This window comes from Cyprinodon variegatus, unplaced genomic scaffold, assembly GCF_000732505.1.
Source record: "Cyprinodon variegatus isolate N-32 unplaced genomic scaffold, C_variegatus-1.0 Scaffold213, whole genome shotgun sequence".
Lineage (NCBI taxonomy): Eukaryota > Metazoa > Chordata > Actinopteri > Cyprinodontiformes > Cyprinodontidae > Cyprinodon > Cyprinodon variegatus.
Window position 1 is genome coordinate 86,069 of NW_015150666.1, and position 13,816 is coordinate 99,884.

General features: G+C 37.3%; 1 protein-coding gene across 1 annotated transcript in view; it reads right to left on the reverse strand.

Moving 5' to 3' along the window:
• Positions 1–13,816, reverse strand: part of LOC107088311 (elastin-like) — a gene marked incomplete at its 3' end in the record, with an annotated part of 100,368 nt that overhangs the window by 73,504 nt on the left and 13,048 nt on the right. Inside the window, exons 2-5 of the mRNA XM_015380412.1 lie at positions 11,972–12,040; positions 10,866–10,913; positions 8,732–8,818; positions 8,586–8,612 (exon numbers count right to left, since the gene is read on the reverse strand). Of these exons, the coding sequence (XP_015235898.1) occupies positions 8,586–8,612; positions 8,732–8,818; positions 10,866–10,913; positions 11,972–12,040 (231 nt within the window). The remainder of the gene's footprint in view (positions 1–8,585; positions 8,613–8,731; positions 8,819–10,865; positions 10,914–11,971; positions 12,041–13,816) is intronic.

The following is a 13,816-nucleotide window of genomic DNA, read 5'->3' on the forward strand; positions in this document are numbered from 1 at the left end:
TCTTATCTCCCAGATGGTGCACACATGCAACTTTCAGCAGTTGTACCGAATGCTTTCCTGACAACTTGAGGTTGAAAAAGAAGATGAGCGCCCTCTGAATATAAGCTAACTGAAGAGTTGACGTTAATGCTTCAGCCTCAAAACAATTTTTTTTTAGACACTTTAGTCATATCATGCTGTAATCATCCATTGATGTCATAAAACATTTAAATGCCAAGTCCCTTATAACAAGCAGAGAATTCTGAAAACATATTTTCCATTTTACAGATGTTTTCTGTTTTGTTATTATAAAAAATAAATGATGAACCAAAGTTTAATGTCAGACAGAAATTACCCTAATTGCTTATGTGAGAAGGCAATTGGCCTCTAAGCCTAATAAAATGTTGTTTCCTTCCTGGTGGAAACACCTACCACCGTGTATTTACCATTCTGCCAACTAGCCTCTATGTCACTGTGTGGAATTGTTGTCCCATTCAGAATTTATTAATTCTTCCACATTGAAGGATTTTGGAGCATTACAGGTAAGCTTAAGGTCATACCACTGAATTCAAAATGTTGTATGCCTACCCAGAACCTTTATTTTCTAATAACATTTCAATGTTAAACCTGCAGCTGTGTTTAAGTTTATTGTGCTTTTGAAAAATACAAATGCATTGACGCTTAGAAGCCCAAACTACTGACAAGGTATTCTCCTTCAGGATTTTCGATCATTTTATGGTGAAATCAATGAAAGTTCCTGAACAAGCAAAGGATTCCCAGCCCAACACTACCATTTACAGTATATGACTGTTAGTTTGATGCTCTTTTTCTAAAAATGCCTTTACAGTAGTTTTCCAGGATGTTTACTTTCCAATAAGATCCAGTTTTGTCTCAACAGCTCATAGACTATTTTGACAGGTAATTGGCATACGAGCGTCCTTTGTGTACTTTTTGGTCAGCTGTGGTTTTGTCTAAGGGACTCACCCATGGAAGCCATTTTTATCCTGTCTCTTCTCTGCTTTCATTGACCTTAACTTAGGGAAATCAGATAATTAACTACTTTATGTTACTCTGTGTTCACTGTAAAGTGGATGCGTCAACATTGTTTTTTTATTTATTTATTTCTTGGTCAGTAGTGACCACTTCACTACTGGGAAGTAGATATTGTGGATAATTTTTAGTCTTCGAAAATGGCTTTGTAACCCTTACAAGCTGAACCTGGCTCATGATGCCTTAATAAATGTTGTGAAAAAGTTCTGCTTAAGTGAATTTTTGATTCAGCCAGTATGACAACAAAGTAATTAAGCTTGGTTGTGTGGTTTTTTTTTTGTTTTGTTTGTTTTTTACAGTGAACCAAAAAGGGTGGTTAATCACAGTTAATTCATCTTCAAACAAGTAAGATAATTACTTTTTTAACATGGCTAGATCGGTTTAAATAGCATTTCTTTAAACAAATAAAAGGATTGTTTTTTAAAATCGATTTAACGTATTTACTCATGTTATATATCCCAGAATCTGTTAGATGATTAGAACATTTAAGGCTGCAGTTTGATTTTTTTTTTTTTTTTACAGTGCTACATGTGGAGCTATTGCTACGTGGACAATCAAAGCAGAATAATCCTGAGGCCTTCAGGGCAAAAAGTGATGTAATGTATAAAAGCAATTTATATTTCAGGTCATTTAGCCCAACCCTAAAGCTGATAAATAATGAAAAATCCAAAAGAAATCCTTCACTGAGATGAGATAATTACACTGACTCACATCGCTTCAAGCTAAAAGAGAACTAAGAAAAGTCATCTGGGTTCTTACAAAAAACAAAATCGTATATATGTGTGTATATATATATATATATATAGTCTGTCTGTGTTAGAAACCAATCTGACCATCAATTCCCTGCAGTCTAAATCACACTGGTTTCTAACAGGCACATTATGAAAAAAACTTAAATTGTAGCGCTAATGTGCATACCAAATATTACACTGTAAAAGGACCTCCCAGCTCTTCAAACCCTAAAAGCGACACTAAAAATAATTTCTTCAATCTAACAGTTTCTAATAAACCTTTGCAAATGACAGCAGCACAATTCTTTCAATTTATGATCTGTTTTCTTAAGCTTTTAGGGGAATACTATAGAAAAAGAACTTTCAATCACCACATAAACAGGAGTTAAGCAGTGGTTGCAGATGGATAGATTGCTATTGAGCTTCAAGCAAGTTGGAAGAAAAATTAAAAAAAATAAGAGAAAGACAACAGATTCAGTATTCAAAATTAGGTCAAATAGAAGCACACCGACCAGACTAGTCGAATACCTATTTCAGTTTAATGTGTCTCTGTTCTTGAAAACTGTATCCCACCACTCTGAATCCTGTTACAGTGTAGAGTAGGGCTACCCTGGACCATTCCTCTAATACTTCCTGCAGCCTTTAAATGATCCCCCTCTCCCACATTATTGAATCAAATCAATGGCTGGTTACCAGGCCTCTGCAGAGCTGAATGACTGATGAAGAAGAAATTCAACCATTTGATTTTGATTTTTACATTTTTTGTGGTGAAATCATTTCAAAGGACATCACTATTAACTCATTAGACACCAATAAAGCCTTAAATTCCACATTTTATGAATCTACTCCAATATCAATTCCTGCAGATTGCTTCTTTGGTCTTTCAAAGAAATCTTCCACAAAAACTCTTGACATCATTCAAGAAATATTGTTTAAGGAACAAAGGGGGCTTCTAATGTGAACAAACAAGCTCTGCTGGCCAGGCCTGCACTGGGTGGGCCCAGTCCTGTGGGGTTGCTGTGGCTCGGAAACAGCACAGTTTCCTTGCAGACAGTGCAGGTTCCAAGATTACGAAAGCTTCACGAAAAGATTTTATGTTGGACAGATTAGGGATACAAAGTGAGAAGATAGATGAGTGGAGAGTGAAGCCATTTTTCACAGTTTGTTTGAATAAGCAAGTGTGTGTGTGTGTGTAGGTGTGGGTGCATGTGTGTGCCTCTGACTGTGCTGAAAGGAAAGCTGCATGGCTCCAGGACAGGCTGAAGCACCAGTTTAGTTATTTACGCTGGTATGTCCAACCGCGTTAGGTCACACATGTAACTGTACGCATATGGAGATCATGCGCATATTTCTGCTCATACACATTCATATACATATGCTTCTAGGTTCTGGCAGCTCAGACGACAGGTCTGAGTTTCAGTAATGAAAAACATGTGCGTTCCAGAGACTAAACCTCCTTCGAGCTCATCTTCTTTTGGCGAAACTCTTGTCCTCACCTCAATCTATCCGTCTTTCAGCAGGCTCTCTAAGTATGTGTGTTGCACAAATGAATGTGCAAATAACTCTGTTTTGATGAGAAAAAAAACTGATATATGGATATGACATTTGGCTTGGTTACAGGCATTATTAGGCCTTTCCATCCTCTGTGCGTCATCCAGTCTCTCTCTGTGTGTCCTCATAATGTCTTTCATATCTTTGTGTCTTTCTCCCCTCTCATCTTGCCGTGGAACAGACAAGGTCACTTGTTGTTTGTTCAAACAATGAGTATGATATAAACCAGAATCTGAGGACTTACCAACAGATGAAGAGACTGGTTATTTGATTTCTGTTTAAGATCATTTTTCTTCAATTTACTCAACTTTGCAACTTATAAACTGAATTAAGTTGGATCAACTTGATTCAGTTACTTGTTACCAATTGAAGTAATTCACAGACAAATCATTATGGAGTCAGAATTTAAAGTTTTACCTTTGATCTTTTTCTTATTATATCTCTAAACTTTTTCTTATCATTAAACAAGCACCAACAAGTTATTACTGAAGTAATAAAGTTTTTTAATTATGGCCCTTTACTTATATTGCACCTTTTTAAGTCAGTCCAATTCACACCAAGCTACATTGTAGCCACAGTTGCCTTGAGACACACTGCACACCAAACCCTCTGCACACTATGAATAGGCTATGCAGGTAAAGTGTAAATGGAGGTAAATTGAGCTGGGGTTTAAAGCAGTAAGCCTCTGGCTGCATGACAAATACACCCTACGCCACTGTCACCCTAAAATGTGAGGCTTAGATCACTATGATAACAAGGAATATTTTCCACTGATTATGGAGGATGAAAAAGTTACCAACTTTTATTATGTGAAAATAAATACAGATACAACAAGCTTATTCTCTTTCTAAGCTTTTTTAATACAATTTTAAATCTCAGATTGGTGCATTTCTAAACCATTACCGCCTTTATAACAGAGTTTATCTATAGGCTATAAACAATCATCCAAATGTACATATTTGTCATAAACATTTCTGCAGCTCTACTTGTTTTTTTTTAATGCATGCAAATACTGATTGTTTTTATCCCACAATCAGTATTTGCATGCATTAAACTTTGTGTTTAATCATCAGCAATCATTTTAGTTGCAAGCATTACAAGGATGATTTTGTTTTGCAATTTAATTATTTAAAATCTTTCTTTTTATTAATCTGGTGCTTTATATGCAGAGAGACTAAAGGTGACTGAGGAGGAGCTTTTTATTCATAACAGAAGGTTGAAATTTCTTGATGTCACGCCGATCTAAAGCCTGGTGCAAAGAACACCTTGTACCTGATTAAGCAGAGTGATGAAACCATTATGCTATTGGGGTATTTTAATAAAGTGAAAGTTCAATAAAAAAGAACCCTGTCCCTTAATCTGATCATTTAATGGATTTCGTTGTTGGGTTTTACACTTTATTGATGACACAGCATTTATTTTGATTAACAACAGAGAGGAGGTCCTTTCCTTGCCTAGTAAGTCTCCAAAGATCAGTTCAATTAGAAATGTGTGCAGGAAACTGAAGCTTTCTGTAAAGTGGACTGGACCAAAATATAACCAAGGATTTGTTTTCATACATGGTGACAACCTACTATAAATGTCTTAGCCATGCGCATGCCAACAAAAATTTTCCCACCAATTTCTAGGCCTTATTTTGCTTCAGGATCAAATACTTATGTTTTTGTTTGATATTCTGTTTCCCCACCTTTAATTGAAGCTATCATAAATATTTAGAACTGTTCGTCCTTTGCAAAAGAGTAAGCTTATAAATTCAGCAGAGGATCAAATAAATACGTCCCACAGTGTATCACTGAAGTTCTTGCTTCTTATGCCAAACCGACTTCTTTTTTTAAACAATGGATATCTGAAAAATCGGTGAAATGTAAATAAAATCATAAAACATTGTGCTATGTGGATTTTAACTGCTTTAGAACTTGATCAAATGTAATTAATCATATTAAAGTTGCTTTTAATAGCATCTTAAAGAATTTGAATTTGATTTCAGCTAAATTTAGTGTGTTTCAGCAACAGACAGCATACTTTTGTAGTTAGCTTGTGGCACATAAAGTAATTTGAGCTGGACTAAACTGAATCAAATCGAGTCAAACTCAAATAAATGTAATAAAACTAAAAAAAGCAGCTGGTATTTAGAGGGAGGCAACAGCAGCATTTCTGCTTCAGGCTTTGGGAGTTTAAACTCAAATCAAAGGCTTACTGCACATCCCTCTAATGGCCAAAACAGAAATGAAAGATTTATCCTATGGGTATTATTGAGGACCCTCATTACTTAAAGAGATTGAAAAAATATTAGAGCCAAAAAGATGATTTCCATTGTTGACTTCAGACTCTCAGGCTGTACAGAAACACAGACTCTAGTGTATATTCCATCTCCTATCCAGATACATTCTTTTCCCATCTTAGAGCAGGTTCCTGTAGTGTTGCAATAAAGCAACCAATGGCAAAAAACAGTAAACTCTGTGTTTCATTTTAACTGCCTTCATGTTGCCTGAAAGAGACAAGAAGCTTGCTTTCGACAGCCAAGTTTTGGTAATTATGCCATAAGTACTGGATCCACCTTTGCTCCCAGCAACACAGGAAGAGATGCAATGTTTAACAGCTGTTTATAGGAACAAAGCTCCTCTCTGCTGCTTTTGGTGTTCTGTCAAAGTTCAGAGCTGACAGGCTTTACAATTAGTGTAACATTTACAAGGTTCTGCACGAGCTGTGGTGGAAATCACTGGAGTCACGCTACTCACACATCCAGCTGCTGTTCTCTGCTCCGGGCCCGACAAGGTGCATGTGTGGAACGCATCATTGCTGCATGAGTTATTCCTAAAATGACTGGCAGCTGTTTTTATGTGCATGCAGGTGTCGATATCAATATAGCCCAAAATTCTTATTTAAAAAACAAAAACATCAAATCAGTTTTTTATTTGCTGGTAGCAAATTCTGTTATTAGTTTCTGATTTTTTTTTTAACTGCACCAATCAAACCGATTCAGCCTGTGTGAAGTTTGCCAACACAAATAACTCAAAGGTACTGACATGCAGACTTAGTGAATAATTGCATCCCTATTCATGCCCCGTTTCACATTTTTTTATACTGTTGCCACGTCAACAAACTTTATTTGGATATTTGCATATAATGGTTCATAGTTGTAGAGTAGAAGACAATTCTATATAAATTTAAGTTTAAATAAAAATAAAAATACGTGGCATTCATTTTTATTCAACAACTTCATACTACTAATTAATTAATTAGTTTAGACTTAATTAAAAACTTAGTTAAAAAGATTGAATTATGATAATAATAGTGTAAATCCAGCTGTCCTGCAAAGGAGTTTTTTGGAGGAAAAAGATAAATAAACAAAAAGTATCAAGAGGACCAAAAAAGACACCCGACTGCTGGGAAAAAGGTTGTAAAGTTTAAAGATGCATAGATTACAAAATCATATCAACAAGTTGAAAATCTCCCTTTCAGACCATATGAAAGGGTAAATATGATTTGTGCCTCTTTGGAAGATCAGTAAAAACAAAGCCCATTTTGGAGGGAGAGCCATATTTTTTTTAACAAGTCATGAAGGGGAATCAGAAAAGCTGAGAAAGGAGTTTTTTTTCTTTGAACTGAAACCAAAATCAAATATTTGACTAACATGCAAAACATCATAAACTAACTCTGCACATCACCATAAACCCAAGAAAGCTGCTATCAACTGACTGGGCAGTGGCTAAATGTAGAGTACCAGGCTGCACTAGTCTGGGATGGAGAATGACCTTCCTAATGTAAAAATATAGCTAGAGGTGCAATGCAATGGTATAGATCACTCAAAATAAGGGCTCAAAGTCCAGGTCGTACGGTGAGCTAATGTTGACAGACACTCTCCATCCAGTATGACTCAGCATGTGCTATTTTGCAAAGAATAATTGGAAATAAAAATCTGTCTCAATATGTCAACAGCTGGCAAAGAAATACCCCTTAAAAACTTGCAGCAGAAAGGTAGTTCTACTTTAGTTGTTGCACATAAAATTGCTACGAAAAACACTGAATGCCGTGGATGCACTGTAACAAAGAAATCTAAACGTGCAACAGCTTTAAAAATGTCTTTTAAAGTGGCTTTAAATGCGTCATAAATTAAATCTAGCAATAAAGTTTGATTATTATGCTGCTGTTAGGCAAAAAGGAAACTTTGATACATTAAGCCTATCCCTTCATTTGAAAAGTCTGTAAAGGCTTAATTACCACTCCTTTTTTCATCAGAGCCTGAAGTACGAATGATAAATAGCAATGCAGAGATCCAAAACTGCTCTAAATGAAAAAAAAAAAAAAAAAAAAACAACACAAAACGTGCTTAGAATACAGTTTGCTCCCTGTTTTCTCGCTGATTTAAGGAGAGGGGTGTATAATACGAAACTTAGAAATATTTCCTAAGGAATGCTCTGCTGCAACTAGCCAAAATCAACTTCCGCTCCACGACGGATACTAGGTCATTATTCACCAAATGCCCCTTCTGGAAAGTCATGTTAGAGGACGGGGTGTGGCGGGCCCTTCCGTCACCCCGCTCCATGTCTTATCAAGACTACAAGATTATTGCCTGGTTCCTTATCTTTCTAAGCACACAGAGGTGGGCTGAGATTGTATCAGAGCTGCTTGGGGAAATTAACCGACAGCTAGACACTGCTAAAGCCCCAGTAGGGGCGAATACTAAAATACAGAAGGGAAAATATTTACAGTACAAGTATTGAAGAAAAGGGCTTTGCTGTGTTTCAACAAGAAGGTTTCCATATATTGTAGAGGTCTAAGATTACAACAACATTAATCAGTGTTTTGGCACCATTGTTTGGCAGCTGCAGATGACTGCTTGAATACTGACAGCCATCAGTTCCTTCATACTCTTGTTACAGCAGAGGTGAAGGAGTGGTAGACTCTCACAGTTATCCCATTCAGGATGCACAGCACAGCTGCAAGGCCAGTGAAAACAAACTCCCATAGGGTGATAAGACATGCTTAATGACAACCCTAAAGCCTTTTCCACTGCATCTGTGCAGCCATTCGCAACCTGATGGGATTGGCGTCTATACATTAGGCTCCTTTATTACTCCAATAACAATACATCACATTTCCTTCCTTTTGTATTGGATGTTATGGAGATAAGATTTCCATGTTCTAACTAAATTTTATAATTAGGGTATGCAATTTCTAAGTAGAGCAAGAGGAGAACATAAATTATGATTTTTTTTAAACTATCTAAATGTTTTTTATCTAACTAAAAATAATTGAAATGTATGGGCTTACCTGGTTTTGGAGGCTTTCCTCCTTGTCCTGATGGGTAAAAATAAGAGGGTCTTTTAGGATTCTTTGGTTTACAGCCTTACAGAAAGATATAAGCATGCCTTGATGAACATCTCTGAACATTTGCAGGGTCTTTATAAAAAAAATACCTGCTGGCAGACCTCCATAGCCAAGGCCACCTCCTGGTACCAAACTGCCGGGTCCAACTCCTCTGCCTCCACCTCCGTAACCTCCTACTGTTGGATTCAACCAAGCACACTGTCATTAGTCATAATGAAAATATAATGCAAAAATCTTTTAATCCAGAATTATATATTTTAAGATGACAAGAACTTAATCCACCAATTTAAAGACTTTCTTAATTTCAATTGTATTAATAATTTGTGCTACCGATTATTCATATAGGCCTCGATAGGTGAGGCTGCCTGGAGCTACAGCTTGCAGGTCAGTGATGCCTGTGCAGCCATGAATATCTAGACCAGGGGTAACCAATTAAAAATCAGCGGGGGCCGAAATAAGAAAATTGTCAAACAGTGAATTTTTAAATAAATAAAAAAGTTATATAAAAATTTTTTTTTTTATTTTAAAATCTAAAGTGTTTTTTGAAGTAGAGAACAGTCGTTCAGTTTAGTATATAGACAATTTCCTGATTCACATATTTTATAAAACACCTGAACTGACCTTTTGTTATTTTTCCTTCTTTATGGCTCAATGAGAGCAGTGGGCTTTAGGCTGCTCTGCAAGGCTTTAAACCTGGGTTTGAATGGCAACAAAGCCATTCTCAAGCACATATCAAGGTGCTCATTTCTAGCCAGGATTGATATTTATTTTTGTTTATGTTCATGGTGGAGAATCCTGCTTTACAGCAGTAGGCTGAGCCAAACATACTCAAAATGTGCAGGGTCACCTTTGTGCACACCATTTCACCTTTCTTTCACTAATTCACCACAGCTTTTTCAGCAGTCCACACTTTCTCTGCTTTCTTTTTTCTTATCGTCTTCTCCTTCTTTTCCACCGCCCGGCTTGCCACAGGTTTGCCTGCTGTGTCTAAAAGTGGCTCGCAGCAGTCACCCAGACTGACAAGCTACTAGGCTAATTTGTATCACATGTAGCCGCTCTGAATTGAGACACTTTTGTTGGACAACATGCGGTCATTTCTAAATGTTTTAAGTCAGGCTGGGTCCGGATTAGCCAGCAGGTGGGTCCGGATCCGGACCGCGGTCCGCTAATCCGTGACCTCTGATCCAGAGGGTAATATTCAGGGTTTGGGTTTTCTTGGGGATTCCTGAGACAGATGACAGGTACCAGATAGGCAAAAAGATGGAAACCTCTGTGGTGGAAAGAACACTTTCAGGGTCCCTTCTTTACGGCCACCAGGTACTTCTCAGAAGAGGAAGAATGTTAAGACTAGGGTGAAGTTAAGTGAAATCCTTGGCCTGGTAGAGCTCGCCGGGGTAATTAAAACTTTTCCCTATTGACAAGTCACCAGGAAAAAAAACAAAACCTAAAGGCTCTGGACGCGATTGGTTTCTCATGCTTGAAATATATCATATATCAAAGGGAATTCATAAACAGTATGAAGCCCTTTTCATGTGTTTACTAGTCAGGCATTGATCCCAACTGTGACTTTAAGACTGTTACAGTGTAGAACTTTGCAGTAATTGGCTATTTGTATCTCCAGTTATTTACATTGAAGCCTGAATGGTCATTAGCCATTAAAATTTGACAAAACCTAAGAAGCAAAGTGCAAATTATGCTTTGAATATGGTGTTTGTTAAATTTGCCTAGGCTGCAGTAAATCAGTTGTAGTTTTTTCAGTGCACAAATTAAATCCACAGTTGCTCATTTTTGATACAGACAGGAACATTACTCTTCCCAGAAGCAAATTGCGGCACTTTGTATTTAACTGTTCAGTGTTTCAACCAACATAAAGATGTCAAATGTTCTGAGGTCGCTTCAGTCTTCCTGCAGTCGTTAGCTTTAATATCTTTGGCTTTCAAAAGCTGCTTGAGTCAAACTTGTTTAACCAATGGGAGGCCTGCCCAACATCATGAACTCAGAGGGTGTCCTCCTGCTAAGATGCTTTGCTGCAGAGCTGTGAGTGACAGATGTGTGAAGTGACAAGCAGCAGACAGAATGCTTTGCAGCATTCCTGGTGGAGGCACACACTGTTTGGTCAATTAGAATAATGAGTGCTAAACCCTTATATAAACTCAGGCTTTGAATGCATATTAATCTATATAACTAAACGTCATTAATGAATCCAAAATCTCTTCTACTTACCTCCTGGTTTTGGAGGTTTGTAGCCCTGAGGGACTCCTCCACCAGCCCCTGAAAGAAATGCAGACTCATGTTATTACTATATACCAGGAAACACAAGGTTAGGGCTTTTTAGGCCATATAATACAGTATAACAAACTTTAAAATAAAACCAAGATAAAAAAATATATTTAATATAATAGTAGGCATATGATGTCATTACCCACAATTTGTAAGTTTTCAATTAACTTTATTTTATTGAAAGAACCGATGCATAAACAAGACCCATAACCACCTCATTTTGGGGCTGTGAATTTAATTTGTCACCTTTTGTTTTGTGAAATGTATCTTAGGTTTGAATTTGTGTAAAGTTAAACTTTTTTCTGGCGATTTACCTACTTTATATATTAAATCACAAACATATCAGGGAGATATGATCCTAGTCTGTGATTCCTGCTAAACATGAGCAACAAGATATTGGAATAAGATAGATAAGAAAAATTATTTCAATTGAGAATTCAGTAACAGTGACTATGTTCTCCTAAAGCTGCTTGGAAAAGTTATTTATCTTAACTAAAAGTGAATGTAGTTGAAGTTGAAATAACTGTTGTTCTGGTAATTACAAAGTCTTTAATTATAACATGATGTGTCATATGGGCTGAGTTAGAGGTTTCATTTTAAATTAAATCATTCAACTTTTCTCTACATAGTCAATATGTAATTTAGGACCAGCTATTTGATAATTTCATTCTATTTAGATATGGAATTAAAATCTTGTTCATCTAATTTATCCCTGTTGGATAGATTAAAGTACAGTGTTACCCAAAACGTAGTGGAGCTTAAGATAACAGCACAAAAATGCATTTATACTGAAAGCTTCTATTTATCTGTTTTTAAGTTATTCATAAGGTAAACTAAAGGTATTATCATGAAGGAAATGTACACAGTGCTTTTGGTTTTAAAACTTGGCCCTCTTTGATCTTCTAAATCTTTACCCCCATCCAAAACGGGAGGCATTTTGAAAATTAAATCAGCTCCAAAAATATTAAGCCCACAGATTTCTCCTCCACAGTAGTTTAATTGAGCTCCAGAGATAAACAGATCAGTTTGCTGGAGTTAGTCTCTGTTACCTGGAAAGAATCCAGTCCCTGGTAGAGGGGCTCCTGGTCTATACCCAGGACCAGGTGGTACATACACACCTGCAACACACATTGGAAAAAATATTTGTATTACTTCACCAGTATGTATAATAGTGGAGTGAAAACCACATGCAGTTATCTCACTTCTTTTTTCTCCTTCCATTCTAATGTCCCTTTATATCTAAACAAGAATCCAATTTATCAGACAAACATTTAGAAAAACCGAAATCTGTCCTTGATGTTCACATCTGGAGCTCATCACAGCCGTGATGAAGTGCACAGCGAAAAGTGAATCACTGAGTCGTCTGCTAAGCTCAGAGCAAAAGCAGAACTTTATAGGTATTGAGAGAAGCACACTTGGATTGTTCTCATGCTGATGAGGTACCGCAGTTGGAAGCCCTCATTCGAAGAAAATGCTGCACCACTGTGGACACCCTCAACCCCCGCCTACATTATCCCCTACGGCTTTGTTTCTGAATGGAAACACCTGAGATGGTTGTTCTGGACTCCAGACATGATGGCCTCATGTGTGTAAAGAACAACATCAGAGCTTTTTTTTTTTTAGAAACGAAAATGAGGAAAATGAATGACTGGTTGTAATGGGATAAATGACAGCTAAATCCAAAGGGATGGGTGAGCTAATGCCTACTTTGCAAAAGTATATTCTAATATAAACTGGTTTGCATCAAAAAAATATAATGCAAATGAGAGAGCTGGGGCGGTCGAGCTGCTGTGATTATGCCTAATGGCTGCTATATGTGCTGGGAGCCCAATTAATTTAAACCACATGTCAAAGGCACTGCACTGCACTTCACACTGACTATGGCAATTAGGGGAAGACCATTACAAGGCATTAAAGTCTGGTCTAGCTGCAGGAATATTTATTACACCAAAATATTATAAATCACCCAGTTTGATGAGCTGGAATCCTGCTTCAGTACATGCAAATCCGGCATGGCTTTGGGTTTCTCACTAATTAGCCGTGTAATATTCCTTCTCTTCGTGCCATTACAAAATCCCACTTTGATTTATTAAATACAGCACAGACCAAAAGTTTGAACACACCTTGTCATTCCAAGAGTTTTCTTTATTTTCATGACTATGAAAATTGTAGATTCACACTGAAGGCATCAAAAATATGAATTAACACATGTGGAATTATATACTTAACAAAGAAATGTTAAATGACTGAAAATATGACTTATATCTAGGTTCGTCCTATATTCTAGGTTCTTCAAAGTAGCCACGCTTTGCTTTGACTACTGCTTCGCACTCTCTTGGCTTTCTCATCATGAGCTTCAAGAGGTAAACACTTGAAATGATCTTGGAGGAGTTGCAGGAGATGCTTAGCACTTTTGCCTTCACTCTGCCGTCCAGCTCACCCCAAACCATCTTGATTAGGTTCAGGTCCGGTGATTGTGGAGGCCAGGTCGTCTGGCGCAGCACCCTATAACTCTCCTTTTTAGTCAAATAGCCCTTACACAGCCTGAGGTGTGTTTGGGGTCATTGTCCTGTTGAAAAATAAATGATGGTCCAACTAAACGCAAACTGGATGGAATAGCATGCCGCTGCAAGATGCTGTGGTATCCATGCTGGTTCAGTATTCCTTCAGTTTTGAATAAACCCCCAACAGTGTCACCAGAAAAGCACCCCCACACCATCACACCTCCTCCTCCATGTTTCACGGTGGGCACCAGGGCATGTAGAGTCCATCCGTTCACCTTTTCTTCGTCGCACAAAGACACAATGGAACCAAAGATCTTAAATTTGGACTCATCAGACCAAAGCACAGGTTCCCTCTGTTCTAATGTCCATTCCTTGTGTTCTTTAGCCCAA